This window comes from Danio rerio, chromosome 15 (assembly GCF_049306965.1).
Source record: "Danio rerio strain Tuebingen ecotype United States chromosome 15, GRCz12tu, whole genome shotgun sequence".
Taxonomy (NCBI): domain Eukaryota; kingdom Metazoa; phylum Chordata; class Actinopteri; order Cypriniformes; family Danionidae; genus Danio; species Danio rerio.
This window is the reverse complement of record NC_133190.1, coordinates 29,002,501-29,030,296: the sequence shown is the minus strand read 5'-3', so window position 1 is coordinate 29,030,296 and position 27,796 is coordinate 29,002,501. Positions and strand designations below refer to the sequence as shown.

The following is a 27,796-nucleotide window of genomic DNA, read 5'->3' as shown; positions in this document are numbered from 1 at the left end:
ATGGTGGAGTCTGGCACTTCTTTGTTTGTCTGGCATACAGTATGAGAAAGCAATATAAAAGCCCTTATCCAATAACACTCTATATCAATATCAACATTGGCAGTGCTGTCTTGTCATCTCCTCCTCATTAATTTTTCTAATGCCGCAAGTTTACTCATATTCATAGCCTCACATGCACTGTCAGCAGTGAGTTTATTTAGCTAAGCAAACTAGACAATTCCAATTTATAACTTACTTTGTTCAAGCTATTCACAGATCCAGCTATCTACACACTTGAGTTTGATGTTCGACCTCAAGGTCTCTCAATATTTACATCTATGAAGAGGTAGGTACTGACTATGAGCTAAAGATCAATGAAAGTTGAAATGTAACTGCGTGCTGCGAGACTGCCAACCCCTACAGACAAGAATTTTCCCGTTGCCTGTTTTGTGTGTTTCTTTCCCAAATCAGGGCTGGATCCCACTCCTGGAGATTTGCACGGTAAGCACCTCGTTTTCTTAGGTTCTGTTCTGTTAATTCTCAGTAAATAATTGTTTGCTGTGTATTTGGAAGAAACTGCTGAATACAATAGCCGAATCTGTTGCCTGCTGTTTTGTTTAATATGTACAACTGATCTTCTTTGTGTTTTTGAAGTGTAATCACAAATAACTCCCATATGTATATAAACATGCATATTTTTATTTATAAAAATGTGTTTAGTGGTTAATTTAAATAATATTTCCAAATCCACACTGATATTTTATATATATATATATATATTATATATTTTTATATACAACATTCATATCCTTTGTTTCATGTGTTATACTCTTATTCTAATCTGTAGTGTTAAAGAAATGTAAAATTCTTAACCCTGGAATTATGCAACTGCTGACAGACCTTTAGCCATGTTAAACATTTATTGATTATTTGACTAAATATTTAGTTCGGGCTGTAAATTTTAAAAGAACTTGCCTGGAGTTGTGATTGTTAATTAGATCACATCTATATTTGTGGTTTATTGCCAGATTGCAATGTCAGTAGCGAGGTTATTATAATTAAAACACAAATAAAATTGACTTTTTTTGGTACTGAGAATCATACAGTTGAAGTCAGAGTTATTAGCCCCCCTGAATTATTCGCCCCCCGGTTTAATTTTTTCCCCCAATTTCTGTTCAACGGAGAGCAGACTTTTTCAACACATTTCTAAGCATAATAGTTTTAATAACTCATCTCTAATAACTGATTTATTTTATCTTTGCCATGATGACAGTAAATAATATTTTACTAAATATTTTTCAAGACACTTCTATACAGCTTAAAGTGACATTTAAAGGCTTCACTAGGTTAATTAGGTTAACTAGTCAGGTTAGGGTAATTAGGCAAGTTATTGTATAACGATGGTTTGTTCTGTAGAGTATCGAGAAAAAAAAGCGTAAAGGGGCTAATAATTTTGTCCCTAAAATAGTTTTAAAAAAATTAAAAACTGCTTTTATTCTAGTCAAAATAAAACAAACAAGACTTTCTCCAGAAGAAAAGAAAAAATATTATTAGACATACTGTGAAAATTTCCTAAATCTGTTAAACATCATTTAGGAAGTATTTAAAAAAGAAAAAAAAAAAAAACAGTTAAGGAGGGGGTGGGGGGGGGGGTGAATAATTCTAACTTCAACTGCATATATATATATATATATATATATATATATATATATATATATATATATATATATATATATATATATATATATGTGTGTGTGTGTGTGTGTGTTTGTGTGTTATTTGTATGTTTTTAATTGACAATTAAATATTTTGTATTTTCATTTATTTTTACATTTTCAAACAAAAAAAAAACATTAAGGATTATTAAAAAAACTTCATAACACATTCAAAACTATAACATAACTCATTGGATTAATTTAATTGAGGGCAGGATTTCCATCCAATAAATTTGATTAGCACCATCTAAAAATAATATTTATACAATTAAATGCAATTGAGTTGGTCCAACATGATTTTATCAAATAAAAGTTGAAATTAATATGTATTTTTATTTAACTTCAACTCAAAGGCCTGATAATATCATGTGTGTCTGTGTCGTACATTTTAAGTTTCTTTGCTTTATTTGAAGTTATCCTAAATGAACTAAAAGAGCCATTTGTAAGCATATTTGATCTCAGAACTCATATTAGGACAGTTATTGCTCACTGAGCAAAGCAACAAACTACATTTTTTACTAATTATGCTGCCAACATCCAAAGCGTGCGTGATTCTGCAAGGTGGTAATCTCAAAGCTCTTCTAAATCTTCAAACTAAAAAAAGTTTAAACCCTTAAGTTTAAGTCTTTCTGTTAACTTTAAACACCTAAGATTATTTTTATTGTGAACTTTTCTCTTAATCCAATTCCACACAAAGCATGCTGGGAACTACAATTCCCCTAAGTACTGTAGGTAGTTGGACCAACACAATTCCTTCGTGTTGTCCCTACACAAAAACGCTTGTTAACTTAATGGTTTACAAATTTTGGTGGACTGAACATAAAACAAATTAATTAGTCAAAGAAATAGCAAGAATGTTGTTGTTTCAGCTCATGTTAAAAAGGTGGTTTGAACAAGCAGCAGTAATCCTTTGTTTCTCTGCATTTAAACATTTAAAAGTACTAAAATATGTTGATAAAACAACACTAAAATAACAAATCTGAAATCAACTACAAATCTACTAACTACTATAAAAATTCAAACTCAAATTATTAATACATCCTATAGCAAATTGGTATAAAAATAGCGCTGGCTAATAGGGATTCTGGATTTCTGAGCAATAAGCAAGTCAGGGAGATCAACAGGAGTTATGTTTAAAATATAATCTAGTACACAATAAAAACTGTGTGTCAGGGTGTTTCTTGTATTTCTACTGAAGTGAACCCAAAATGTGTACTAAAAGATATAATATTTGTTTTTTCTGTGATACAGATAAGTATTTCAGTAAGTATGGCCTTCGTACAAACAACCAGTCATCAATGAACAAGGCCAAATAATTTCAAATCCTGTGTAAATGGCTCTGCTCTTTGATTTTTAGACTAACTTCTAGAACATGAACTTGTGTTTTCTGGCATTCCTCCTCCTTTGTTACTCCAAGCAAGGCTGGACGGTAAAGAATTGACTTAATCCTTGCTTAATTTTCAACATTATTTTATTCAATTGAAAAGCCATGAATGACTACTTTTAACTGCAGGACGATGTGACTGATCCAGAGGATGGAGTGGATCCTGTAATTCCTCTCATTCCACTGACTCCAAGTAAACCCATATCAGTAAGACACCACAATCCCCAGTGCTACATCTCTGAAAGTATACATGTTTAGACTTTTGACACTACTATCGTCTTGTCCCACTCAGGATTTGAAGGCCACTCTTGACCCCACTGTAACAGAAGAACTCACAGTTAATCCAGATGGCCTGGAAGCAGATCCTCCAACACCAGGTCCCTCTAGTGGGCAGAAAGAGGGATCGTCGGAGGAAGAGCTTGATACCCTTTGTGATGGGGACATGACAGGCAAACAGATAAAACGGACCATAGGCAACGGCATTATGAAGCTTGGCCTTTTGTTCCTGGAAAACTTGAAGCCTAGTCCAGATCAACCTAATGTCATCTTTTCTCCTCTTAGCTTGTCGGTAGCACTCTCACAGCTAGCACTGGGTATGTCTGGAATCCACAATGAAAAATTAGGAACCCTAAGAATAACAGATCCAATTCAGACCGCAAGATGTTAATTTAATCTTTTTGTTTATCTGAATCTCAGGAGCAACGAATGATACAGAAGAGCTGCTTCTACATCACCTGCATGCCGATGCTCTGCCCTGCTATCACACTGCCCTCAGCAGCCTACTGCGCAACTTCCGCAAAAGGAGCATGCCAATCGCCAGCCGCATCTATCTGAAAACGGGTGAGAGTCACACATATATATTGTCATGCAGGTGTAGTGTAGAGCTTTGCGAGAAAACCTCATTCTCCTTGCATCAAGCGGTCCACTTGTGCCTCTGTGCAAGTCTTTATCATCCATCTGAGAGCACCTTCCTCATATGCCGGAAGCGCTAGTTCAGATCATGCTTGGAAATGTGTGAGCAGAGCCACAGGGGTTGGGGGTAGGGGGGCTAAAAATGGCCAGCTAGCCAGAGCTGTACAAGTAAACCTCACTCCTCTGGCCTCAGGTGATGCACTAGCTAATGGTGCTAGAGGCAATGGCCTTCCTGTCCTTTAGTGGGCTTGGCCCTCATGCTAGAAATGCTAGTTTGAATCCTCCTTGGAATGGTGTTAGCACAACCACAGCATTTGGATTAGTGTTAAAATCCAGATGAGACATAAGTTGTGTGACCAGTCAAAAATACCCCCAAAATAGCCCAGCAACATAGCTAGCAGCTATGGCCTTCTTATCTTTCCTAGAGTGCCTAGCTCTCTTGCCATCCAAGTCCAGCTCTGAGTGGGATGAGGGCCTTTACTCTGGTGCCTTGACCTGGATGAAAATGACAGGTACAGGGTTCAGTCTAATAGAGGCTAATTAGTAGGAGCATTGCAGGTAAGTCTTATTCCCTTGATCTCAGAAGTTCCAAGTTGGGAAACGTCATATTCGAGAAGGGTGCGTTGATGATTTGCAGGAGTTTCCCAGAGTTTGCTGAGGACGTATTTGAAGAGCTGGGGTGGGGTGACAGGGGTGTGTGATGTATTTAAGAAACGGGAGAGGGGGCATCCGGGAGTCTCTATGCATATGCAGGAGACTCCCTGAACTTCCAGAAGACCTGAGATGTCTATGATCTCGAAGAACTCACTAGAGAATGAGTGATTGGGAATGACACTGATGGCTATGGTACAAAACGTTCTCCTTAGCATGCATGGCGGCTATGTAGGAAATGCTGGATTGAATCTTGCTGAGTAAAGTAGATCTGGTTCTCAAAGTAGATCAAAGTAACTCTTCTGGTTTTCACATGAGATGCAGATGAGGAGTTAGCTTTCAGACCGGTCCATTTTTTTTCTGATTGCAATTGCATCATAGTTAGATCATCATTGTGAAGTAGGAGCTCAAATAGTTTCACTTCCACCAAAATAAGCAGATACTTGTAATAGTTATTGATGTTGCCCCCCATGCCTGAAATGCTGGTTAGAATTCAGGCTCATTACGGGCGAGGTAGAACTGAAAGAGTTACACTGGTGACATGACCCAGATGGGAATAAAGTTTGGGGTGTTAGTGCAACAGAGGCCAGCTTAAAACAACTACACGACGACACAAATTCAGTATTAATCCACATAGTGGCAAAAGTTGAACTATTTTAAAAATTGACCGCACCACGCATGTGAAGATCAGCTGATGGTGGCCATAGTAAAGGCAAACAGCAGAGGATGATGAGTTCAGAAACACATTTGAAAAACTATTTAAAAACTATTAAAAAACGCCAAAAAAACTATCCTCATGAACTGGAAATCAAGAAATAAAATTCACATCTTACACTGGAAAAACTTATTAACAGAATACATCTCCATTGAAGATCCTCTTTGCCTGAAGCCATTCCCTAACAACACCTTCATCAGTATATAAACAAGAGGGGAGGGGGGAGAGGGGGTCAGGTAGAGGTATTAGAAAAAAAAAAAAAAAAAAAAAGTATATATATATATATATATATATATATATATATATATATATATATATATATATATATATATATATATATTTAAATCTAATTTAAAATAAATAAATCAATTGGAGAGAAAAAAAAAAAACTATTTAGTGTAAATTGTATTAATACCTTTCCACATTATAATTCGGTCTTTATATGCTTCTTTGCTTTCCCTTTCATTCTATTCGTTCTCCTTTTCTGTCTCTCTCAATGTTATATATTCAATTTTTTAGTATTATTTATCATATTATTTTTCCTTTTTATTATTATTATTTATTATTATTAAGCATATTATTATTATTATTATTATTATTATTATTATCATTACATATTTTTTATACCAGTTCTTCCCCTGACCAGTCCAACAACAGATAAAAACAATAAGAGAAAAAAAAAAAAAAAAAACATTCAGACTACATTCAGAGGGAAAAGTGTGACGTGGGCATGGCAGCCTGGGCATTGCACTGGACTGATCCATGCTACACGTCACATTTTTTTTAATGCATCACAAAGCAACTGACAAACACTTTATACCACAATGCTCCCCATACAACTTCCACCTTCTCAAGTTATTGTTAAAACTGGTGTTGTTTTTTGTTTTTATTATTATTATTATTATTACCAGCATGAGTATATTATAGTTACAGTATTAATAATCCATCATACATCTTATTAATATTACTATTTCCTGTGGGTTTGTATAATTCGTAATTGTCATTTAATAGTAATGTTTTTTTTAATTATTATTACTATTATTATTTTTATTATTTATTTTATTTTTTTATTATTATCATTATTATTCTCATTGTTTTATTCGCTGAATTTTATTTTTTCTACTCTTTTTGTTTCTTTCCTTTTCTTCTATTCTTTGCGTTCTTTTTCTGTTTTTTTTTTTCCTTTCCCTCTCTTTCCTCTTCTACTTACTACTACTATTATTATTATTATTATTATTATTACTTGTCCTCTCCCTGATTTCCCAACCTCCCCTCCCCCTCCCCCTGCCACTTTTATCATTAATGGTATTACTTTTACTTTTGTTATCATTAATATTATCACTGTTCTGACCTGTCCTCCTGTTATCTTTTCATTATCATTAATATAAGTATTAATACGATTATCATTATTAAGGTTGCAGTAATTGTTGTTGTTGTTGTAGTAGTAGTAGTAGTTGTAGCAGTAGTCATCGTAGTAGTATCGATTGTAATTGTATTTTGAAGTAGTAGTTCCTGTAGTAGTTGATGTCGTTGGTATAGTGGTAGCAGAAGTAGTAAAGGTGTTGTTGTAGCAGTAGTAGTAGTAGTCGTTGTTGGTGTAGTAGTAGTAGTAGTCATTGTAGTAGTATCGATCGTAATTGTGATTATTGAAGTATTAGTTCCTGTAGTATTTGATGTCGTTGGTATAGTGGTAGCAGAAGTAGTAAAAGTGTCGTTGTAGCAGTAGTAATCGTTGTTGGTGTAGTAGTACCAGTAGTAGATGTCGTTGATGTAGATGTTGTAGTAGCAGTGATTGCGGTAGTAGTAGTAGTAGTAGTAGTAGACGTTGTATTAGTTGTAGCAGACGCTGTAGTATCAGTAGTGGTAGTCATTGTTGTGGTAGTATCAGCAGTAGTAGACATTATAGTAGTAATAGTTGTGGTTGTGATTGTAGTAGCAGCAATAGTAGTTAATAATTATATAGTAATATAAGTAACTTTCTGCAGTAGTAGTAGTTAGGGTAGTACTTGTGATTTATTATCATTGTCATTTATTATTACTGTTGTCCTTTCTTTCTTTTTACTGTCATTATTTCTATTATACATTACTAAACATAGTTGTTACTCCCTAACTCTGACTGGTTTCTTCTGTATCTGTTTTACTTATATCTGCGAGACTAGATTCATTTATTGGCTAACATTGTTCCTAATGTATGTAATCTGACCTTCCACCAAGTTACCTTTACATGGACACACACACACACACACACACACACACACACACGCACACACACACACACACACACACACACACACACACACACACCTAACAGTACCTGACTATATTGTTGTTGTTTTTTTTTGTTTGTTTTTTTTATTGTTGTTTTGTTATGGTTTTTCGTTGATGTTTTTTGTATTTGTATGATCCCAATTTATGTACCTTTTTGCATATTCTAACAAAAAAAAAAGAAAAAAAAAGAAACACATTTAAAGGGTAAAGAAAGAAACTGTACCTGAGAGATACAGTACTGATCTTTAACAGATAAGTGATTACAAGCAGCGTGGAGCAATTACAAGTTACAACACACAACTAAATACATTTTTTGCAAAGTATACAAAACAAGGCACCAATTTTAATTAGACTTGCATGTTGTGATCCAGAGGAAGAAGAAACTGATCCATATGAACTGTAACAGATACAGACAAAGTCCCTGTCAAAGTCTGACAAAATCCCATACATATATAGTCTTTGCTGCTCCTTCCTTTAGTAACAAACGCCCGTGAATCATTAGAAAAACAACAGGAACAAACACAGCACTAGGTTGGCTATACTATTGTATTGTTGTGAAAATGATCTTTAACCCTTAATTTCCCACAGCCGAATCAGCATCTGTCAGTTATCATCATTTTTATGTTATGATCAGTCCCGTGATCCCCATACTCTGCTAGTGTCTAAAAGGAAATGCGGTTTCATGTTTTACTGGATCCGGTATTTCATATTTGGTGATGTATCATATCGACGTTGATACATTTTGGCAAAAGATCCAAACCCAACACGATTATTCAACTCTGAGTCCATTATTTTATTAAAGAACCTCAATAGTACACGCTGCACTTTCAGATTTAAACCTCACCTGGATGTTTTTATTCACTTAGAGCTGTGTTACACACTGCATAGAAGCTCATTTGCAAAAACCTATAATAGGGGCTCGTTAAATATTTGTATTAAATTGGATTTGAAATGTGCTTTTTTGTCGTTTATGATAAATCTCCATCTCTACATCCATCATCAATTTTTTTTTCTTGATTTATTTTGGGTTTTACTCAAATATATAAATGTTTATTTTTTCTCCCTCAGGATTTAAAGCGAAGTCTGACTTTATGGAAGATTCTCAGAAACTGTATGACTCAGAGCCGGCCACTTTGACTGATGTTAATGACGTCAATGAATGGGTCAAGAAAGTCACAAATGGGCACATCTCAGAGTTTTTGTCCAGCCTGCCTCCCAGCGCTGTTATGATGCTCATCAATGCTATGCACTACAAAGGTCAGAACAAACACCTGTTACAGAACCAGCACGTATTTAGCAATTTCCTCTTGCACTTCAGTGAGTCACATTAGAGGTCTTGCATTATTGTTCCCTTGTTATTTCACAAGTGCAAATCAATAAAGTATAGAATCCAAGTGTTTGTTTTTTCTCGTAGGAGAGTGGCTCACACGCTTTGACCCTCATTTCACCTCCACTGAGAATTTCTACATAGATGAAAACCAGATTGTTAATGTGGACATGATGCTTGGGCCAAAGTATCCTCTCAGCGTGTTCACCCATCATGAGCTTGATGCCCAGGTTAATGCCTTTAGGATGCTACTAAATTACTAGGACTGAATAACTCTCTGTTCTTCACTATCCTTCATTTTTCGACCTTTACAGGTTGCTCGATTCCCTTTTAAAGGCGATAGGAGTCTCTTGGTGGTAATGCCAACATCTGGACATGTGAACGTGTCAGCCATCGCAGCAAAGCTCAATATATCAGATCTTTACAGTCGATTGCCACGAGAAAGAAACATGCAGGTCAAACTACCTAAATTTAAACTCGATTTCAACCAGGACCTCCAAGAGGCCATGACAAGCATGGGTAAGATGTCATTCATCTAACACATTACAACTAATTATTTAAATAAGTTTATACTGTACTTTTAGTTAGACCACAATAATAAAAAAAGAAGATTACTTTATATTCACAGCAGTGTAGGAACTTAACTGAAGCTTGAGGCAAGACTAACATATTTTTATACATGAACTCGCCGCAAGCTCAAGATAGAATGCAAATAAATTACTTGAACATTTAAAGTGCAAATGAAATCAAACTAACCGTATGATTTTGTTAGCTCACATTATTGGTTTTGTGGTGAAAAATACATCTGTACTTGTAATCTAAAATTTAAATCTGAAAATGCACTTCCTGTTTGTTTTCAGTTAAATTCTCAGATTAGGTCTGTCTGAGGTATTGGGCGTGGTTAACATATTTAACCACGCCCTTCCAACGGTTAGTTTTCACAACAAACAGAAATGACTAGGAGGAGGTGTCTGTTAGGTTGTAATAACTCTCCTTAAACCCTTTTCCTGATCTTTCTGAATGAAATGCCTACTTACTTACTAAATCCAATCAGTTCACAGTAGATAAAACAAACCATGTCCACTGTTTTCTCATCTGATATTTCATTTCTTTAGGAACTGTATACTTTGTAACACAATACAAAATAATGGTTGCAGCTTCCGATTGATGCAGACTTTAAAAATATCTACTGGCTGTTGTGATTAAAATGTGAAAATGCATTAAATATGCAGAGTTGTCATGACATATAGATGTCCTCATGTTGAATCAGATTTCTTTTTCTGTTATGTTTTTTTTCAGGCATAGGTATTTATAGTAGTTACCCAGAAAATACTGAACAAACCAAAATTTTTCTTCCAAAGTAACTAATCATAAACAACAGATATGATGTAAACTAGGGATTTCACCATGAAGAAAGCTTTATAATTATAATGAAAATATTTGCATGAGTATATACAGTTGAAGTCAGAATTATTAGCCCCTTTTGAATTTTTTTTTCTTTTTTAATTCTTTGCCAAATGATGTTTAACAAAGCAAGGACATTTTCACAGTATGTCTCATAATATTTTTTTCTTTCAGAGAAAGTCTTATTTGTTTCATTTCGGCTAGAATAAAAGCAGTTTTTAATTTTTTAAATACCATTTTAAGGTCAAAATTATTACCCCCTTTAAGCTATACATTTTTTCGATAGTCTACAGAACAAACCATTGTTATACATTAACTTGCCTAATTACCCTATCCTGCCTAGTTACCCCAATTAATCTAATTAAGCCTTAACATATCACTTTAAGCTGTATAGAAGTGTCTTGAAAAATATCTAGTAAAATATTATTTACTGTCATCATGACAAAGATAAAATAAATGAGTTATTAGACATGAGTTAATAAAACTATTATAGTATTTATTTATATTTATTTATAGTATTTGGAAATGTGTTAAAAAATTCTCTCCATTAAACAGAAATTGGGGAAAAATAAACTGGGAGGCTCATAATTCTGACTTCAATGGTATATATTGAGCTAAACTAAAATCATGGGTCATTTTCTTTTTTTTCTTTTACTGTGCAGCCACACTGTGATGTGTAATTTAATCTAAACCTAGTCCATTATCCAACATTAGTAAAAAGTATTACAAAATAATTAATTTCTTGCAACATTGTAGTCTTACACATTTTATATATATATTTTTTCAATTATTTTTTACTCACAAATATATTTTTCTACTGCACTCCAGGTTTAGGAAAGCTGTTTAGTCACCCAAAGCTTGATCGCATCACAGAGGTCCCCTTGTTTGTGTCCAGTGTGCAGCATATGTCCAGCGTTGAGATAAATGAAGAGGGGGCAGAGGCAGTGGCCGCAACAAGTGTGGTCATCTCACGTTCCAATCCTTCATTTACTGTCAACCAGCCATTTTTCTTTGCCCTGATGGATGATTTGAGTCAAACACCATTGTTCCTCGGAGTAATTTCCAATCCAAACCCTGGAGCATCCACTATGATCACAAACCCTGGCAATGCAGACAAAACTGATGACAAGCCTTTTGAGGTTCATCCAAAATAGATTATTTTCATGCTCTTACAAAATGAGTCTATAAGCGATTGCTGACTATGTAGTCTGTCCCCACTGGGAGGCAGATTTAGTATATCTACTTAAAGTAAATTTTTTAAGATCATTTGAAATTACTACCCCCTGTATGAATTAATTTTCTAAATGCACTAATCTTGTTTAAAAATGGTCATGATTTCTTTTTTCTTTCTTTCTTTCTTTCTTTCTTTCTTTTTTTTTAATAAAAGAAATTTGACCAGATATTCCAAGTGGCTTATATGTGTGTTCATTTAAAAGGTTAATACGTCTGAAAATGAAGCATTTACTTGATCATATGTTGTGGAAAATATTATAATTTTGATTTTATATTTTATGAGTAATATAAAAATTATTAGCCTATGTATAGCCTACTTTAACAAGTTGTAGCAATTTTGAGCAATCATTTGTGCTTCAAATTATTACTTTAAATAGGTCAACTTTTAATTTACACATAATCAGTTTTCAAATCAATTCAATTCATGTTTATTTCTATATTGCTTTTACAATGTGTATTGTGTCAAAGCAGCTTAACATAGCACATGTAGTAAATTAAAACTGTTTCAGTCCAGTTTTCAGAGTTGAAGTTCAGTTTAGTTCAGTTAAGTGCGGTTTTAATTTTAGCAAATCCATCGATGCAAAACTCCACAAGACCCAAACCACGCAAGTCAGTGGCAAGGAACAAAATTTCACAAATTGACAAAGTGAAGAAAAAAAAAAACTTTAGAGAAACCAGGCTCAGTTGGGCGCGACCATTTCTCCTCTGGAAAATTTCTTGAGCAGAGCTGCGGTCTAGGCGCCAGGGGCTGGAGAACGCTGGACGTTCATCGTGGAGAAGCTGCAGGTGTGAGTAAGGCACCGGTGGATGTTCAGGCTGGCCCCCGAGACAGACAAGAGAGACTCGTTTTTCCACAGGGATCTTTCAGGAATCAGTCTCATGCTCTCCACTCCTCCAAGATTGCCACAGCATCTCCTTAGGATATGCCCTGTTCCAGGGTTATGTAGAACTCTAAAAGTGCTCTATGGCTGGCATTATCTCTTCAGAGGACTTTGATCACATCAATGGTGCTGCATAATCTCAAGAGAACTTGGGATGAGTATCCCCAGGTGGAAATAACGAACAAGGAAAACAGCGTAGCTGCTGTTCATTGTGTATTTAAACAAGAGATATTAAATATCAGTGCAAAAAGATGCGCAATTAATGAAAATAGTTATATAAACAAACATGCAAAGCATAGAAGTGTTTCTAACAAAATGTTGGGTGCATTAGGACCGAAGGAGTGTGTCCTACAAGTGGTTTGTCAAGTCCACTCACCTGCATGGAGCACACTCATACATCGTGCCGATATGTGGTGCATTGTGTGTATGCTTTACTAAAAAGATCTTAATCTAGTTTTGAATTGAGAGAGTGTGTCTGAGCCTTGGACATTATCATGTGTTGTCATGTGCAAGAAAAAATGTTTTATGATTACAAGATTCAAAACTATGTAGTGCTAAAAACAGAGGTTCTGTCTAGCCAAAGATAGAACTGTACAAGGCCTGGGTGATCATTCTGACAGTGAACTGCACCTGTATGGCAGGGTATGTGAACTAAGATTTTTATATTTCATCCTAAGCATTCAGTGTCCGCAGTTTAATTAACCATATTTAACTGTTTTTGCAATGTGTATGATTCAGCATATCGTGAACTTACCTGTTATAAAATGATAACTGCAGAGTCAAGCATTTTTAATTAGGTCTTCACTCCATACAGCTCTTATGATGGCTGTTAGCTGAAGATGTCTGCCTTGGCATCTTTGAGGTTTATAAAAACGGGTTGAATTGTAGCGAGACAGGTTGGTTAGATAAACAGGAGCTATTTAAAGTTTATGATTTAGTTTTCTTTGCCCCAATGGAATGAAACTCTAATTCAAATAATACACTTTTCCAGAAAAATAGAACTGAAAGCAGGTTTGTTGACTCAATTTTCCCAATAAGGTAGAATTTTCTCAATAAGGTAGAATAAATTTTACTTTCTGTAGATTCAAATGAAATTCTATAATCCATAATATAATTTATTAGTTATGAGATGGACGTGCAGGTTACATTATTCCTCGGTTATTTCGCATAACCTTGTGAAAAAGGAATTTGGATCCTCCTGTGTCGTATGTATTTTGACATTCAGCGGATGTAGTTTGAAGCCGGAAACGCGTCATCGTGTGCAGCAGCACTTTCGCGCGTTTGGAGAGTTGGCGCGAGGACACCATTGGAGGAAACAGGAGATCGATCAGTTCACGGGTCTGTTGGAGTCTTTTGTCGTTGCAAAATTTAATCTTCCCTCCGCTATATTTTTGTGAAAAGATGACTGTTAGACTGTCGGAAGGGGCAATTGAGGTGAGTTCACAACAGCAGAGTTATTTTTAACCATCGCAGACGTAAACATGCTAAGTGAGTTAGCCAGCCACAAGTTTTTCCCCTGCAGTTTCAGACTATGACAGGGGAATTTTATCAATTTATTATCACAGTTTTGTGTAACGTTAGTTTTTCTTATTAACGTTAACAGCATTTTGCGATGATTAAGTCTTAACGTGTCAACACAACGTTGAGACGTTTTTTTATAAAAACGTAAACGATACATAGACGTTCATAAACACTCAGTCGGGTTTATTGTATATCATTAACTTTATGCAAAATGGAGTTTTAAATGTGTATGAAATAAATAAGATATCTAAAATCTCCCATGTTTTGATTTACAGTACGTGGCAATAAGTGGCTTTAACTTAATTCTTTTGTTGTGTATTTTTTCTTTGCAGTCCCTTTCAAAAGGAACTGAAGTCAACAACCCTATTCTTCAATGTGTGGTAATTGTCAGATTCTCTGTACATTGTTTACAATCGATCAAATCATTTCATTTCAGCAACTTATTATAATAATTTTCAAGATTTGAAAGTTAAAATGCAAGGGACCTCCATCCCCAAAAATAAAATGCATGTGATTTCTTGTGTTTAGAAATTTAACCTTATACTGAGAATATCCTGGATAATATAATACTAACTTATATTTGCCATTACATGTATTATATTTATTAAATTTAGTGTTTATTTTTATTTATGTTTTACATTCGTAAAAACCCAAGTTTATGGAATAATCATTTTATATATTATATTTTTTATTTTTTTATTATTATTTTTTATTTTTTGCAGTTTGCATACTAAAGATTAAGGTTTATGTATTATGGGTTATTTTAATCCAAAGTTTTTTTTTTTGTTTCATTTATACTGATGTGTCTCGATATGATGTTTTAATGTAATACACATCTCCTAAAAATATCTTAACTTCTTAAGTTTAATAAAATGCTTTTTATTTTCTTTCTTTTTTGTTACTGTTTTTATCAAAGCCATTGTGCCCCATTGCAGTGATCTGAAAGTCTGAACAGATTAAAAAGCTTTTGGAAGAATAATATCAAAGCCTATATAGCCAACTTTATGAGGGGAGTAAAATATTTCAAAGATTAACATTTGATAGCCACAATTTGTAACATTTTAATAGGCTTAAACAAAAATGTTAGTAAGGTTAACAGACAGTTAAATTATTTATTTTTATTTATTTTGTTTTTGTATGTGTCATATCAGTTTTATTTTTGTAATTTATTTATTCATGTTTCATTTACTCTTTTTAAAATATATATATTTTTATAAAATATATATTTAGTTTACATATCCTTTACTTTTTCTTTAAGACAATTTTATCACCTATTTAAAGCCGTAGTGTCAAATATATAGAGCAAGACTTAAAAATGTTAAATATTCTTCAGAACATCCGCAAGATTGATGGAGGTAATGGTGTGTCCCGTTTCCGTGTCATGATGAGTGATGGGCTGCACACTATGTCCTGTAAGTATAATCAGTCTACAGAAGTCTGTTCTTTACATTTATTGTAATTCACATGCTTAGGATGTGTTTTGAACTTTTTGTGTTATTATTGTTTGTTCAATATTTTTGTTACATGCACAGATACATTTCCAAATAGTGTGCATATGTCTTCAAAGATAATTTAAAAAAACTCAGGAAAGCAGTGATTGAAATGTGTTTGTTTATACATCTTTGTTTATGTAAACATTCTAGTCTATAAAACTATGCTGCATGCTTAAAGGGTATCATGAAACCATGCATTCCTATATAATATGGTCTATTTGTTTTCCTGCATACAGCGTTCATGCTGTCCACACAGCTCAATCCCATGGCTGAGCAAAACCAGTTGGCCACTAACTGTGTTTGTGTGCTGAAAAGAAGCGTCACTAATGTTCTCAAGGATGGACGGTAGGCATTCAGCGCCAGGTCTTGATCTCATTTTCTTTTTTTCACAGTTGGTGTTAGCAGGCTTAATAGATTTTATGATGGGCTTTTCTGTGACTTTGCTTTTATATAAGATTTTGTACAAAGAAAAAATGTATTTAAATTAAGTAAAAAAATTATATTAAGTTTAAAATTACATATTATAAAATATGCTTAAAGTAAACTTTATTTTTTAATGTAATTTTTTGTTTTATTTTTGTTTTATTTTAAATTGATTTATTTTATGATAGCAAAGCTGAATTCTCAACATCATTAATCCAGACTTCATTGCATTCTTTCATAATTATTTGAATGATAGAAATTTAAAAAAAACTTTTAATTGAAATGCATGTACACTTTTAAGATTTTATTTAAGCAACTTGAGCAATTGAATGATAATTCAATAAATTGTTTATATTTAATTTTTAAAAGATTGTATGTGCTTAATAATAATAATGTTAATCATTATAAGACATGTTTATTCTATTTTATTTTTTTGTGGCTGTAAAAAGACGGGTGGTGGTTATACTGGACATAGAAGTGCTCAAGTCTGCTGACCAAATGCCGGGAAAGATTGGAGACCCGACTCCTTACGTTGAGGGTGAGAGTACATTTGACATGTCTGATATTATGTAAAACTAATTTTGTTGTACCCAATACAGCACTAAGGGCACATATTCACTGAAGCATTTTTACACAGCTGACATGTTTGCATGATTCTCCTCCTGTTGGAGCTTTTAAAAAAACACAGAGCTCTCAGTGCTTTGCTTAAATGCACGCTCAATACCTCGCCATGCTGCTGATTTTATTGAAAACTGAAAAAATATGATCAGCTTTAAAAAAATGCTTGGTCGGACATGTGCTCTAAGGCTCTTTTGCATGGCCTTAAAGTAATCATGTTGGTGCAATGTTAATTGTTTTATTTAAGGTCAGTCAAAGGCACCGAGTACAGCTCCAGCTCCAACTGCACGTCCATTACAGCCACAGAATGGAAGCGATGGTAAAGGCATGCACATAAAGTGGCTTTCAGGGTTCATTTATTTATTCCACTCCCTCCACATCTGTGCTTTGGTTTTTTCAGTTTCACTTTAGTTCTGGCAACTGAATATCATTTATGGGATATTTTTTAGCTTCCCATTCAGAAGTGTTTTTTTTTTAATAGAGATTTTTTCACATTTATCCATTTGAGTGTTTGTAAGATTAAAAAAAAAAAAAAGATATTACTATAAAACGGTTGGCTTTTCAGTGGTGATTTGCATTGGATTACAATCTTGACTTGACTTGGAACACAACTCGCCATGACACGTTACTTTGCATACTATATGTCCTAAGCAGTGTTCAGAAATTGAATTATTGTTTCCCCAAATCATATTATGTTGCAATAAGTACTCCATATTTACCACGATGGTCTACCATTTCCAGGTAGAAATTGGAAGTGCAGATTTGTGCATACTGTAATGGCTAACATTTTTCACAATACATTGTGTGTTGGATTAGAATTTGATTAGAACTGCAAACCCAAGTAAAAGTGTTAAAGTGTTTGGTTATTTACTTCTGAATGCATAATTATATAAACACCTGAGATTACTCAGCATGAAGAACCGTGAAAGGCAGATTGTCTCACAGCTGCGTCTACAATAGAGTAGAAAATTAAATATTAAAGAAATGTGGATAATGTAAGATGATTAAGGCACGTAACTAAGCAATATGATGGTCCATTAATGAGGAAGTTGATTGTCTCAGGGCTACCATAATCTTCTGTTACACACCCAAAAGTATATACTTTTTCGTCACAAAAAATGTTTGTACTTTTAGGGCTTGGTATAAGTAGATGAATTGGGATGCAGCAACAGATTCCCATTCTCTATACATCAGCACAGTCTTACTGCATACAGCATGCACTGCTACAGATCTTATCCAGTAGTAGCTGACTAATGTTAGGAAATTTTGAACTGCTAAAGTGTTATAAATGATCAACTTTATACCAGTGGTAACATTGGTTTGAAAACCCATAAGTCTTTTAAGTGTTTAAATGATAATCTAATCGTAACTATAGAAACCAGTTTGAAAACTAACCACTAATCAACAACTTTCTTTAACTGATAAACAAGCTATTCGATGAATTGAAAAGTCAATGCTGCTGCTGTTGGGAAAGTTTTAAACTTTGTATACTGGAAAAAAGTAGCTGTAGAGAGGGTAGGAATTTTACTATCACCTTCTGGCATTATTAATGCATATTGACTGAAATGACTGTAAGATTATTTATGTTAAGTATTTTATATTACATTTGTATGTTTTTATGACCTTTGCAATCAATTAAGTAATTAGTAATACTACCCTTGCTAAATTCAACATTACTTACACTACAATGTTTAACCTATCATTTTGCTCTTATAAATGGTATGCACACTTTGGTTTGTGTAAGTTATAACATTTTTTACCTCTGTACTTTCACAAATTTGAAACAAATCTAACCATTTAACATTTTCTGAAAAACATAGATTAAAGAAACCTTATAGGGGTTTGCCATAAAAGCTAATTGTCGTGGAAATAGCCATAGAAACTAGTATAGTGTTTAAAAAAAAAAAAAAAGAAACTTTCGTAGATTTCCTAGCTATAGTTTTTTTTTCTCTTCTACTCCCATTAGGTTCAACGTACAGGCCTTCTGCTCAGAGCTTCGGGAAAAAACCCATGGCTGCTCCCAACACTCCTGGAGGCAGCTCCAAAGTTGTGCCTATCGCCAGCCTCAATCCATACCAGTCAAAGTTCGTATAAATACTAATCTGTATTTTTCATTTATCTGGTAGTCTTTTGCATGTCCATTTGTTGTAAATTACGTCTCATTGTTAAGTTCAGAACATTACATTCAGCTTATTGTTTTCTTCAGATGGACCATTAGAGCCAGAGTCACTAACAAGAGTGCCATCCGCACATGGAGTAACTCCAGAGGGGATGGAAAACTCTTCTCAATGGAGCTTGTGGATGAAAGCGTAAGTATTCCTCTGCTGTGCACAGATTAGAATCTTGAAAGGAAAATAATTATCATTTACATTTAACTTTTTTTTTTATAGGGGGAGATCAGAGCAACTGGATTCAATAATGAGGTGGACAAATTCTTCTCCCTCATCGAGCAGGGGAAAGTAAGCTTTTCTAATCACTTGTGTATTTTTTGTAGAAGTAGAGCTACAAAAATTGACTGCATTTTCTGGAAAATAAGTTGTGTCTGATTAAGGTCCACAACTACATTGCAAATTTACACTATTAAAAATTGCTTTGTGTTAAACATTTTTCAGACACAATAAAATGAGAATTGTTGCTTTTTGTAATTGTCATTTAAAATAAACTACCAGTAACAGTAAATGTTTACAAATAATTAAACATGTTTTTTATTATAATTTTTATTTTAGTACTGTTAAATTTAAAGAATTTGATGTGAAGTAAGGGAAAACAAAATACAAATTATAAAATGAAACTAAGTACAGTTGCATTTACTGTAAACATTTATTAGAAATTTAAAATCTTAACAAGATAATTAAACTGGCATGTAGGAATAGTGCTTTATTAATACTATTGCCTCTTTAATTGCATTGAAAGTCCCTTTGGAATGCAAGTCACTGTATGTTTCAGGTGATAAAAACTTTCACAAGAAATTTGGTATCAGAATCAATTACAGGGATGTAATAGGGCTGTGCAATTAATCGAAAATCCGATTTCGATTTTGGCTTCAAATGTTTATGAAACGGCATTAATCGAGATAAACGATTATTGCATCATATACCGCCCCCTTTCCAGCTGTACACATTTGTTGCTCTTAAAAGCGCGAAAAACTGCGTGCTTATGTATGTGTGGCGCGCGCACACAGAAGCATGTGGCTGGTCAGCATTCGATCTCCTTCGCACACTGAGCGCAGACATCTAAAGTCATCTTAACGTGAGCACTTTAATGGTCAAAGAGGTGTCAAAACGCAGTGTTTAGTGATTATTCAAATTGACCCTCATTTGTGTTATAAACAAACAAGTTGAGAATTAAAAGACACGTGAAAGAGAAACCATTGAAGTGGCAGAAATATCCCTCCTGCCGCCTGTATTTATCATTAACCAAACAACAAGGAGAAAATCCCTCACTACTCTTAACTGAAGAATTTTTGTCGCTAAAGTGTTTTTCTTTAGGGGGAAGACGCTTAAAGCACAATTTGTTTGTCTATTTGCTTAGTAGACAGTTTGTCTATTCTATTGTTTTTTTTTAATCTTTCCTTTGCAGGGTGGAAAATGGCTGTATTTATACAGTTGAAGTCAGAATTATTAGCCCTCCTGAATATTAGCAATCCTTTTCCTGCCCAATTTCTGTTTAATGGAAAGAAGTTTTTTTTTTTTACTTATTTCGGAACATAATAGTTTTGATATCTCATTTCTAATTACTAGGGTTGGGCATCTAAGCTATAATGCCGATCCGATACGCATCTCGATACAAAGAATACGATTCGATATATTAGCGATACATTTGTGACATATTGCGATGCAACACGATACGATTCACACCCATATCACGATACAATGCGATAATTCCACACTAACTAATTAGATCAAGTTTATGAGATTATGTGAAAGAGGATGCTGTGCCATTGAATGAGTTTGATTATTTATTAACCAAGCAAAACCAAGACTTTTTTACAAACTGCCTCTTCTCTCAGAGCCAGAGTGTCAGTTTACAGTAGAGGGCCATTTTAGAACCTATAGCACATATTATTTAAGTATTTTCAAGATAAACAGAATGTATAAGTGCAATATATATTATAAATGTATATATTTGCACTCTTTCAAGATAAAGGTTTATTATTGCACAACAAGAATTGTTATTTATCTTTTCAACTATGAAAACGAGTTTTACAAAGATATATTTTGCCTCTGAATATTCAAAACTTAAGGTCGTGAACTAGCAGTGTTATGCTGCTTTGAAACATCACTGTCACTGTCAACAACAGGCTGATAAAAATATAACAAACCAGCAATCTTCTTGATGTGAGGTGGTCATACTACCCACTGTGCCACCGTGACACCCATTATTTTTATCATTATTATTATTAATGTTATTATTATAATTAAATAAAAATTTACAGGAGGAGGTGTTTAAAACCTTCGTTCTCCGTGACACTAGGCTGAATATCTTTGCAGATGAACAATGCAATAACATCCGTTATTGGCATAGAGCGCACAGAACTGTTGCGCATGGAAAAAAAAACTTGCAATGCTTTTCTCACCACTTTTGAAGCTGGTAGCTACAGTTGAAGCAGTGCAGGAAGCCGGGGATGTAGGAACACTGGAAGATGCTTTCACAACAACACCGTGGCGCCGCTTCAAGTGAGATTTCAGATTAGTCGTACTGCCTGCGTATTTACAGATGCGCGGCACATTTTGCAAATTGCATCTGTCCTGTCAAGTCGTCCATCCTTAAATCCATAATGTTGCCATACTTTAGATTTAAAACTCAGTGGGGAATAAAATGTCTGTTTTGCTTCTCGCGCTTTCTGAGGGCGCACCACTAGCTTCATCCGCACACCTGATACACTGAGTTGTAGTGTAAGTGTACACATCCGCAAATCCGTTGCTAAGGCATACTTTATGTAGGTCGATTAAATTATGCACCGAAAACAGGTTGACAGCACTTGTTAATAAATAAAAAATACATTCTATGTTAAAAATATAAGCTGTATCTTGGAAAAACCGATTAATCTCGCAAAAACCGATGCATCTCGATTTGCTTCCAAAATTTCATTCATCCTCTGATGCTCTACCGATGCACGCGCATGACCGCGTATCGATACATATCGATTAATCTTCCCATCCCTACTAATTACTGATTTCTTTTATCTTTGCCATGGTGACTGCACATAATATTTGACTAGATATTTTTCAAAATACAAGCATTCAGATTAAAGTGCAATTCAAAGGCCTAATTAGAGTAATTAGGCAAGTCATTGTATAACGCATTGTATTGTAGCATTGACGCAAGTCATTGTAGGAGCGCTAATAATTTTGACTTCAATTGATAATCGTTTTGAATAATCGTGATTGCAATTATAACCAAAATAATCGTGATTATGATTTTTCCCAGAATCAAGCAGCCCTAGGATGTGATTCTTCTGTATAATTATGCAATTACGTATTTTTCGGGTTTGAAATGGGTTTTGGATGTGGGTTCTCTGTGACATTTATCATCATCAAAGCAGATGGCCTGATGGTGTCCCCCTTCAGTGTTCATCATTGTGCAAAAAAAGGAGTGGTAACTGATTTATTCCGGTCGTCTTTCAGGGATGAAATTGTAGACCTACCTCGGCTACTCTGTATATAATACAATGATATTGTGTAGTCTTATAATGTGCACATATGACGAAGGTGCTGACACAATGTAAGATTATGAAATCCCTTTGAATGCGTGTGCGGCTGTGCTCTTTTTCCCTGCTCACATTTCCTCATCACTATCGGGTGCACTCTATGTAGATTATAAATAAAGCCCAGAATGCACATACATTAATACCTGAAAGTTTCATAAGTTTAGATGATATTACAAAGTTAAAAAAATATATTTTTACAATTAATTAAAAAATTTAAACTATTAAAAAGCATGGACCAAGCCGAATAAAAGTGATAAACGTTTTAGCTATATATATATATATATATATATATATATATATATATATATATATATATATATATATATATATATATATATATATATATATATATTTTTTTTTTTTTTTTCAGGATGGGTTTTAAAGTATATTAGGCTACTCGATTCTTTTGGACCTAATATTTTTACAGTTTGAATTGTCGGCTGACTAGTAGTTTATTTATCACATGAAATAAATATTTTGTTAAATTACAGAAAAAATTATATTCTGTGGACACGAGAACTAACCGAGTTAGGGGCGGTGTGTGGATCTGTCGCAACGTGAAGTACAAAGTATAAACCTATGAAACATTACTTAGGTGACTATTAAACTGATAAAACAGAAAATAAAATTGAAATTGTGTGTTCCATATCAAACATTTATATAAAGAATATTGTTTATTATTACTTTGAAAATTATTATTTGTATGATTTTATTTATATATATATATATATATATATATATATATATATATATATATATATATATATATATATATATATATAAAAACACAAATACAAATGTATTTACGGAGGGGCGGGGGTCTCTTCTTCCTTCTTTTTATGTCCTGGGTTGATCACATGCCTGCAATTCGAACACTGTCTGTCAACCATATTCCTTTAGGACTACCAACACTGCATGTTTTAGATATCTCCTTTATTTGTCACCCACTAGAGGGCTGTGTCCAAAATCGCCTACTACACAGTAGGTACTGCATTTATACCGTTCTATACAGTATAAATGTAAGTAGTATGAATGGAACTCTTACGTACTGCATCTGCCATTTTGTCGTGATCACGTGACCTACCTGCTTCAGTTGCGTCGCTTCACTCCCATTCATGAATTCTCTCGTGGTGCTTAATGGGATAGCGTAGCGTTCATCGGATGCGTACTTCAGCATATCACCGAAAGTAGTAGGTCATTCGGGTACTTCTCACATATTGGTTTTTGAATGCTATGAATTTGGACATACGGCTCTGCGTATATACTGTTTTTAGCGTACTAAATTGTATGGAAGTATGCAATTTCAGACACAGCTTGGGTATTATAGTCTCTGTAAATGAGCTCGTAATCTTAGTCAGGTGTCTTTGGTTAAGGAGACATGGAAAATGTCCTGAGCTGGTGGTCCTCCAGGAATGTGGTTGAGAAACTCTGAGTAAGAACATATCAACAACGTGCCCTAAAATGTTTCCTAAAATTTTTTTTCCTCAGGTCTTCTACATCTCCAAAGGCACCCTTAAGATTGCTAACAAACAGTTCTCCTCACTCAAGAACGATTACGAGATGACTCTCAATGGCGAGACAAGCATCATCCCTTGTGAGGATAGTAATGACGTCCCCATGTTGCAGTGCGACTTTGTGTCCATTGCAGACTTGGAGTCTCGGGAGAAAGACACCATCTTGGGTGAGAGCATCTTCTCTCTGGCCTCTGCCATTGGTATAATCAATAACCAGCATTTTAATAATTAACTGCACAAGAGAGTGTGGCACAACTGTAGCGTAACAAATGTGTTGAGACCCAGGAGGTTGTGGTAATTATAACATTGATGATGAACGCAATATTAATAATGCTTATGACAGTAATGGCCTGTGGTGCAGATTGACTTTGTGTCCCTGTCGGGTTCTAGCAGAGAAAGACGCTGTCACTGGTAGAATGAAGAGTCAATAAGCATGCCTCTAATTATGGTAATGGCAGTCGGAGCACGCCGAGGTGCAGCGGGTGTATTTCTTATCCAAGATTTGAGTCAGGTGCTGGCAGTGATTTGTGAAACGCTCGTAATGGCAGCTAAATGATTCATAACAGCGTCTGATATGAGAGGATTAAGATGGCGCGCTGTAATGGAGCATTGACGGGTGTTGTGGAATTACATTCTGGATGAGTAGTATAGTTATCCCAAACCTGTTTACCCTTGATACATTGAGGGAGAAGCAGTGTTGTGAATTCGTACGGCATGTGTGTGTGTGTGTTTACAGATGTGATCGGAGTGTGTAAAAATGCAGAGGATGTGGCACGCATCATGACCAAGAACAGTCGTGAGGTATCCAAGAGGAACATCCAACTGATTGACATGTCTGGCAGAGTCATCCAGCTGACCATGTGGGGCAGTGATGTACGTAACTTGATCCATTTTTATTCATTTTACATCATACTGTATTCAGTGCTTTATAGTACAGGTAATCTGTCAAATATTTGCAGTGTAATGGATGATTTTGTAAATTGGTTAAATATGATGTATTATTATTTTGGACCATTCATTTTGTACTTTGTTTTTATATTATGCATTTATAAATCAAAGATTGTATATCCTGAATGATATACAGTAATTTACAGATGTTTGGACTTAACTTAAGATGTAACTTAACACGAACATTTGCATTCAAAATGCAGTTAAGCAATGTAATGCTCTCTGATATGGTTATAATTTATAAAGCTCCTATGATAAAAGTCATCTCTTTGAAGCTGTTTAGACAGAACTGTGTGCAGGTATAGTGTGTGAACAGTCATTAGGGTGATATAAAGACATTAAGGCTTTTTTTGTAATTTAATTATTTTTTTTTCAATTTCCTGATGTTAAAAATGGGATCAAATCCCTCCCATTTTAACACCAACTGCAATGTGACGTAGGAGTACAGTTTTCCCGCCTGGCGATTTGATTGACTGCCATGTATTAACATATCTCTGTAGTAACGCGTATATATAACATATAACATAATATCTATTCAGTAGATGGTATTAACATGTATCCTGTAACATTTGCTGTGCAAAAACAGTGCAAAGTTTGAACTTTGTAACATTGTGTGTGACTCGTTGCAGAAAAACTTTAATTATTTCCACAACAAATACATCAAATAATCATTGGTAAAGTTCTTACTGTAGTATTTCTCACAATCAGAGATGGCAAAAGTACACACATCCTTTACTCAAGTAGAAGAAGTACAGATAATGTTTAAAAAGACTCTGGTAAAAATTGAAGTACACACTACACTCAAGTGATAACTACACTCAATCAAGTAATTATAGGCTGTTCTTCTTTACTTTTACTTAAGTTGAAAGTACTTATGTAAAAAGTATACCTGTTTTAGTTTCACGATAACCACACCGCACATCATGTATACATCTTCACAAAATAATTAGCATTTCTATATTTTGTTAATATTAATGCTAATTTTCACCAACAAAGTATTCAAGCAACATCACTACAATATTGTCCAACAACACTGCTCAAAATGTTGCCACCTGTCATTACTTGGACACAAAACTTAACTTTACGGCTGTTAAGAACAACAGCTGCCTTGTTTTACCTGTGATCTGATCGACCAAAACGCATCTTGTTGCTCGGTATAAACATGACAATAATCGCAGACTCCCTCTGTCACATCCACATTAGCCAATACCATGGTAAGCTTAGTAAACAAGCCTACTTGCGCTGCAAGTAGATCAGCTGTTGAAAAAGCCACACAAAGCAATTGACAAAGAATAGGTTGACTGAATCAATAAGCATTCAAATTGTGCAATGACAAGAAAAATGTAGATCGCCTCGCAAAACACATTAAAACGAAAGTAACAAGCCTGATTTAAAAAATGTAGAGTAAATAAATACAGATATTTGTGTAAAAATGTAGGGGGTAAAAGTAAAAAGTTGTCAGAAAAAATGTAGTGGAGTAAAGTACTGATACCAGAAAAATCTACTCAAGTACAGTTACAAAGTATTTGTACTTCGTTACTTCCCATCTCTGTTCACAATATTCTGAAAAGTGTAATAAATCTGGGGTGCTTTTGAGCTGAAACATTAGACACATTCTGGAGGCACAAAAGACTTATCTTAAATCTTGAAAAAGGGTAAAATTAGGTGCAAGTGAAATAATCTGTTGTTTTCTATTATACAATACATTTTTTCAGTCCTTCAGAAAGCTTTGCTGTTTTGTGTTTTGACTTTTTTTTTGTCAATGCTCAATTTTAATAATAACTTTTACACACTGGGGATTTCATCACACTACTTAGCAACCTCCAGAATATAATTTTTAAAGGTTGTATCATATCTCTAAGTAAACCATATATTTTTTTAGACGTTATAAATTGAAAGAGTTCAGACTGATGTACTTCATCTTCAATTTTCAGTCTGAGCAGATAAAAAAGCTGCAATGTTTATATTGATGACAGTACTCATTAAAAAAACGTATAACTTTGAGACCTTCATGAATCAGTGATTTAATGCATGCATACCCATCTGTTATTGCGAGGATAACTTTGTGATGATGAGCATTTATCCATCTGTCTTAAACACTGGATTATTGAAAGTATGCATTACTCAATGCACAAAAGCTTTAACACATAATGTCAACAAACGCATGTATGCTTATATTCTCTTTTTTATCTGATGGCATTGAAAACCTTAAGATATTCACTTTTTTTTTATTTGTTGATGTTTATAGAACAAATAAAAGTTCCCAGACCTTTCGTCGTCAGTCATAAGTTATGGTCTGTTACTAAACTGATATTAAAAAAATGGTCGTCAGTGCCCTGTAGATATGATTAATCGGTAACACTTTACAAAAAGGTTAATTAGTTAATGCATTTACTAACATGAACTAATCATGAACAACACCTGTACAGCATTTATTAAGCATAATTGAACATTTACTAATGCATTATTGGCATCCAAGTCCATGCTTGTTAACATTAGTTAATGCACCATAAGTTAACATGAACTAACAATGAACTACTGTATTTTCAGTAACTAACGTTAACTAACATGAACAAATACAGTAGTAAATGTATTGTTCATTCATGTTAGTAAATGCATTAATTACCATTAACTAATGAACCTTATTGTAAAGTGTGACCGATTAATCTCTTCATTATGAGTGTTTGTTGATTATTAAGCAATATATTGCATCATTGTTAAATAAATGTATTAATTCATTATTGACCCCATGTGTTTGAATTAACTTAGTCTCTGCTGAATTGGAATCCTTATGAAAAACATGTAATCTAGCCCTAAATGATCTACTACCAGATAATGTTCTTTAGCATTGGGAAAATCTCCCCTTTTCCATTACAGCTGCCAGATGTCGGCTTCTATTTGACATGTCGACCATTCTCATTTCATCAGGATTTGCCATGAAAAACCACATTAGCTCATGATTCTTTTGCACTGTTGCAAGTAAAATGTGTTTGCATTTTTCGAAGGAACATGAATTCACTTTGTCAGCGCATAACAATTCCATCGTCCTTTCCTTCTGCAGGCAGAGACGTTTGATGGCAGTGGTCAACCCATCTTGGCC

At 34.3% G+C, this 27,796-nt stretch overlaps 2 protein-coding genes and 1 long non-coding RNA gene across 6 annotated transcripts in view; 2 read left to right on the top strand and 1 right to left on the bottom strand.

Annotated features, from left to right (window-relative positions):
• Positions 1–467: 467 nt before the first annotated feature.
• Positions 468–11,757, top strand: serpinf2b (serpin peptidase inhibitor, clade F (alpha-2 antiplasmin, pigment epithelium derived factor), member 2b). The gene is given in 9 exon segments (NM_001080010.1): positions 468–480; positions 3,052–3,123; positions 3,208–3,285; positions 3,371–3,671; positions 3,775–3,918; positions 8,693–8,881; positions 9,039–9,181; positions 9,266–9,470; positions 11,184–11,757. Coding segments are annotated over 8 exon segments (1,443 nt in total). The 5' UTR covers positions 468–480; positions 3,052–3,066; the 3' UTR covers positions 11,510–11,757.
• LOC141377848 (uncharacterized) lies at positions 11,306–13,706 on the bottom strand. Of its 3 annotated transcripts, none has more exons than XR_012390871.1 (2): positions 13,224–13,706; positions 11,306–12,671 (listed from the first exon to the last, which is right to left on the bottom strand). It is a non-coding gene; the product is annotated as an uncharacterized lncRNA (long non-coding RNA). The 3 variants fall into 3 exon arrangements; XR_012390872.1 differs by having other exon boundaries at positions 11,306–12,607; XR_012390873.1 differs by having other exon boundaries at positions 11,306–12,598.
• A 39-nt stretch (positions 13,707–13,745) lies between these two features.
• Positions 13,746–27,796, top strand: part of rpa1 (replication protein A1) — a 40,655-nt gene continuing 26,604 nt past the window's right edge. The window contains exons 1-12 of one of the 2 annotated variants that reach the window (NM_199811.2): positions 13,746–13,903; positions 14,323–14,370; positions 15,324–15,402; positions 15,720–15,828; positions 16,356–16,444; positions 16,772–16,843; positions 18,491–18,608; positions 18,731–18,833; positions 18,915–18,983; positions 23,723–23,915; positions 24,485–24,621; positions 27,758–27,796. The exon at positions 27,758–27,796 is cut by the window's right edge and continues 110 nt beyond it. In NM_199811.2, coding sequence (NP_956105.2) covers positions 13,871–13,903; positions 14,323–14,370; positions 15,324–15,402; positions 15,720–15,828; positions 16,356–16,444; positions 16,772–16,843; positions 18,491–18,608; positions 18,731–18,833; positions 18,915–18,983; positions 23,723–23,915; positions 24,485–24,621; positions 27,758–27,796 — 1,089 coding nt within the window. In that variant the 5' untranslated portion in view covers positions 13,746–13,870. The remainder of the gene's footprint in view (positions 13,904–14,322; positions 14,371–15,323; positions 15,403–15,719; positions 15,829–16,355; positions 16,445–16,771; positions 16,844–18,490; positions 18,609–18,730; positions 18,834–18,914; positions 18,984–23,722; positions 23,916–24,484; positions 24,622–27,757) is intronic. The other variant, XR_012390381.1, reaches the window with a different exon arrangement.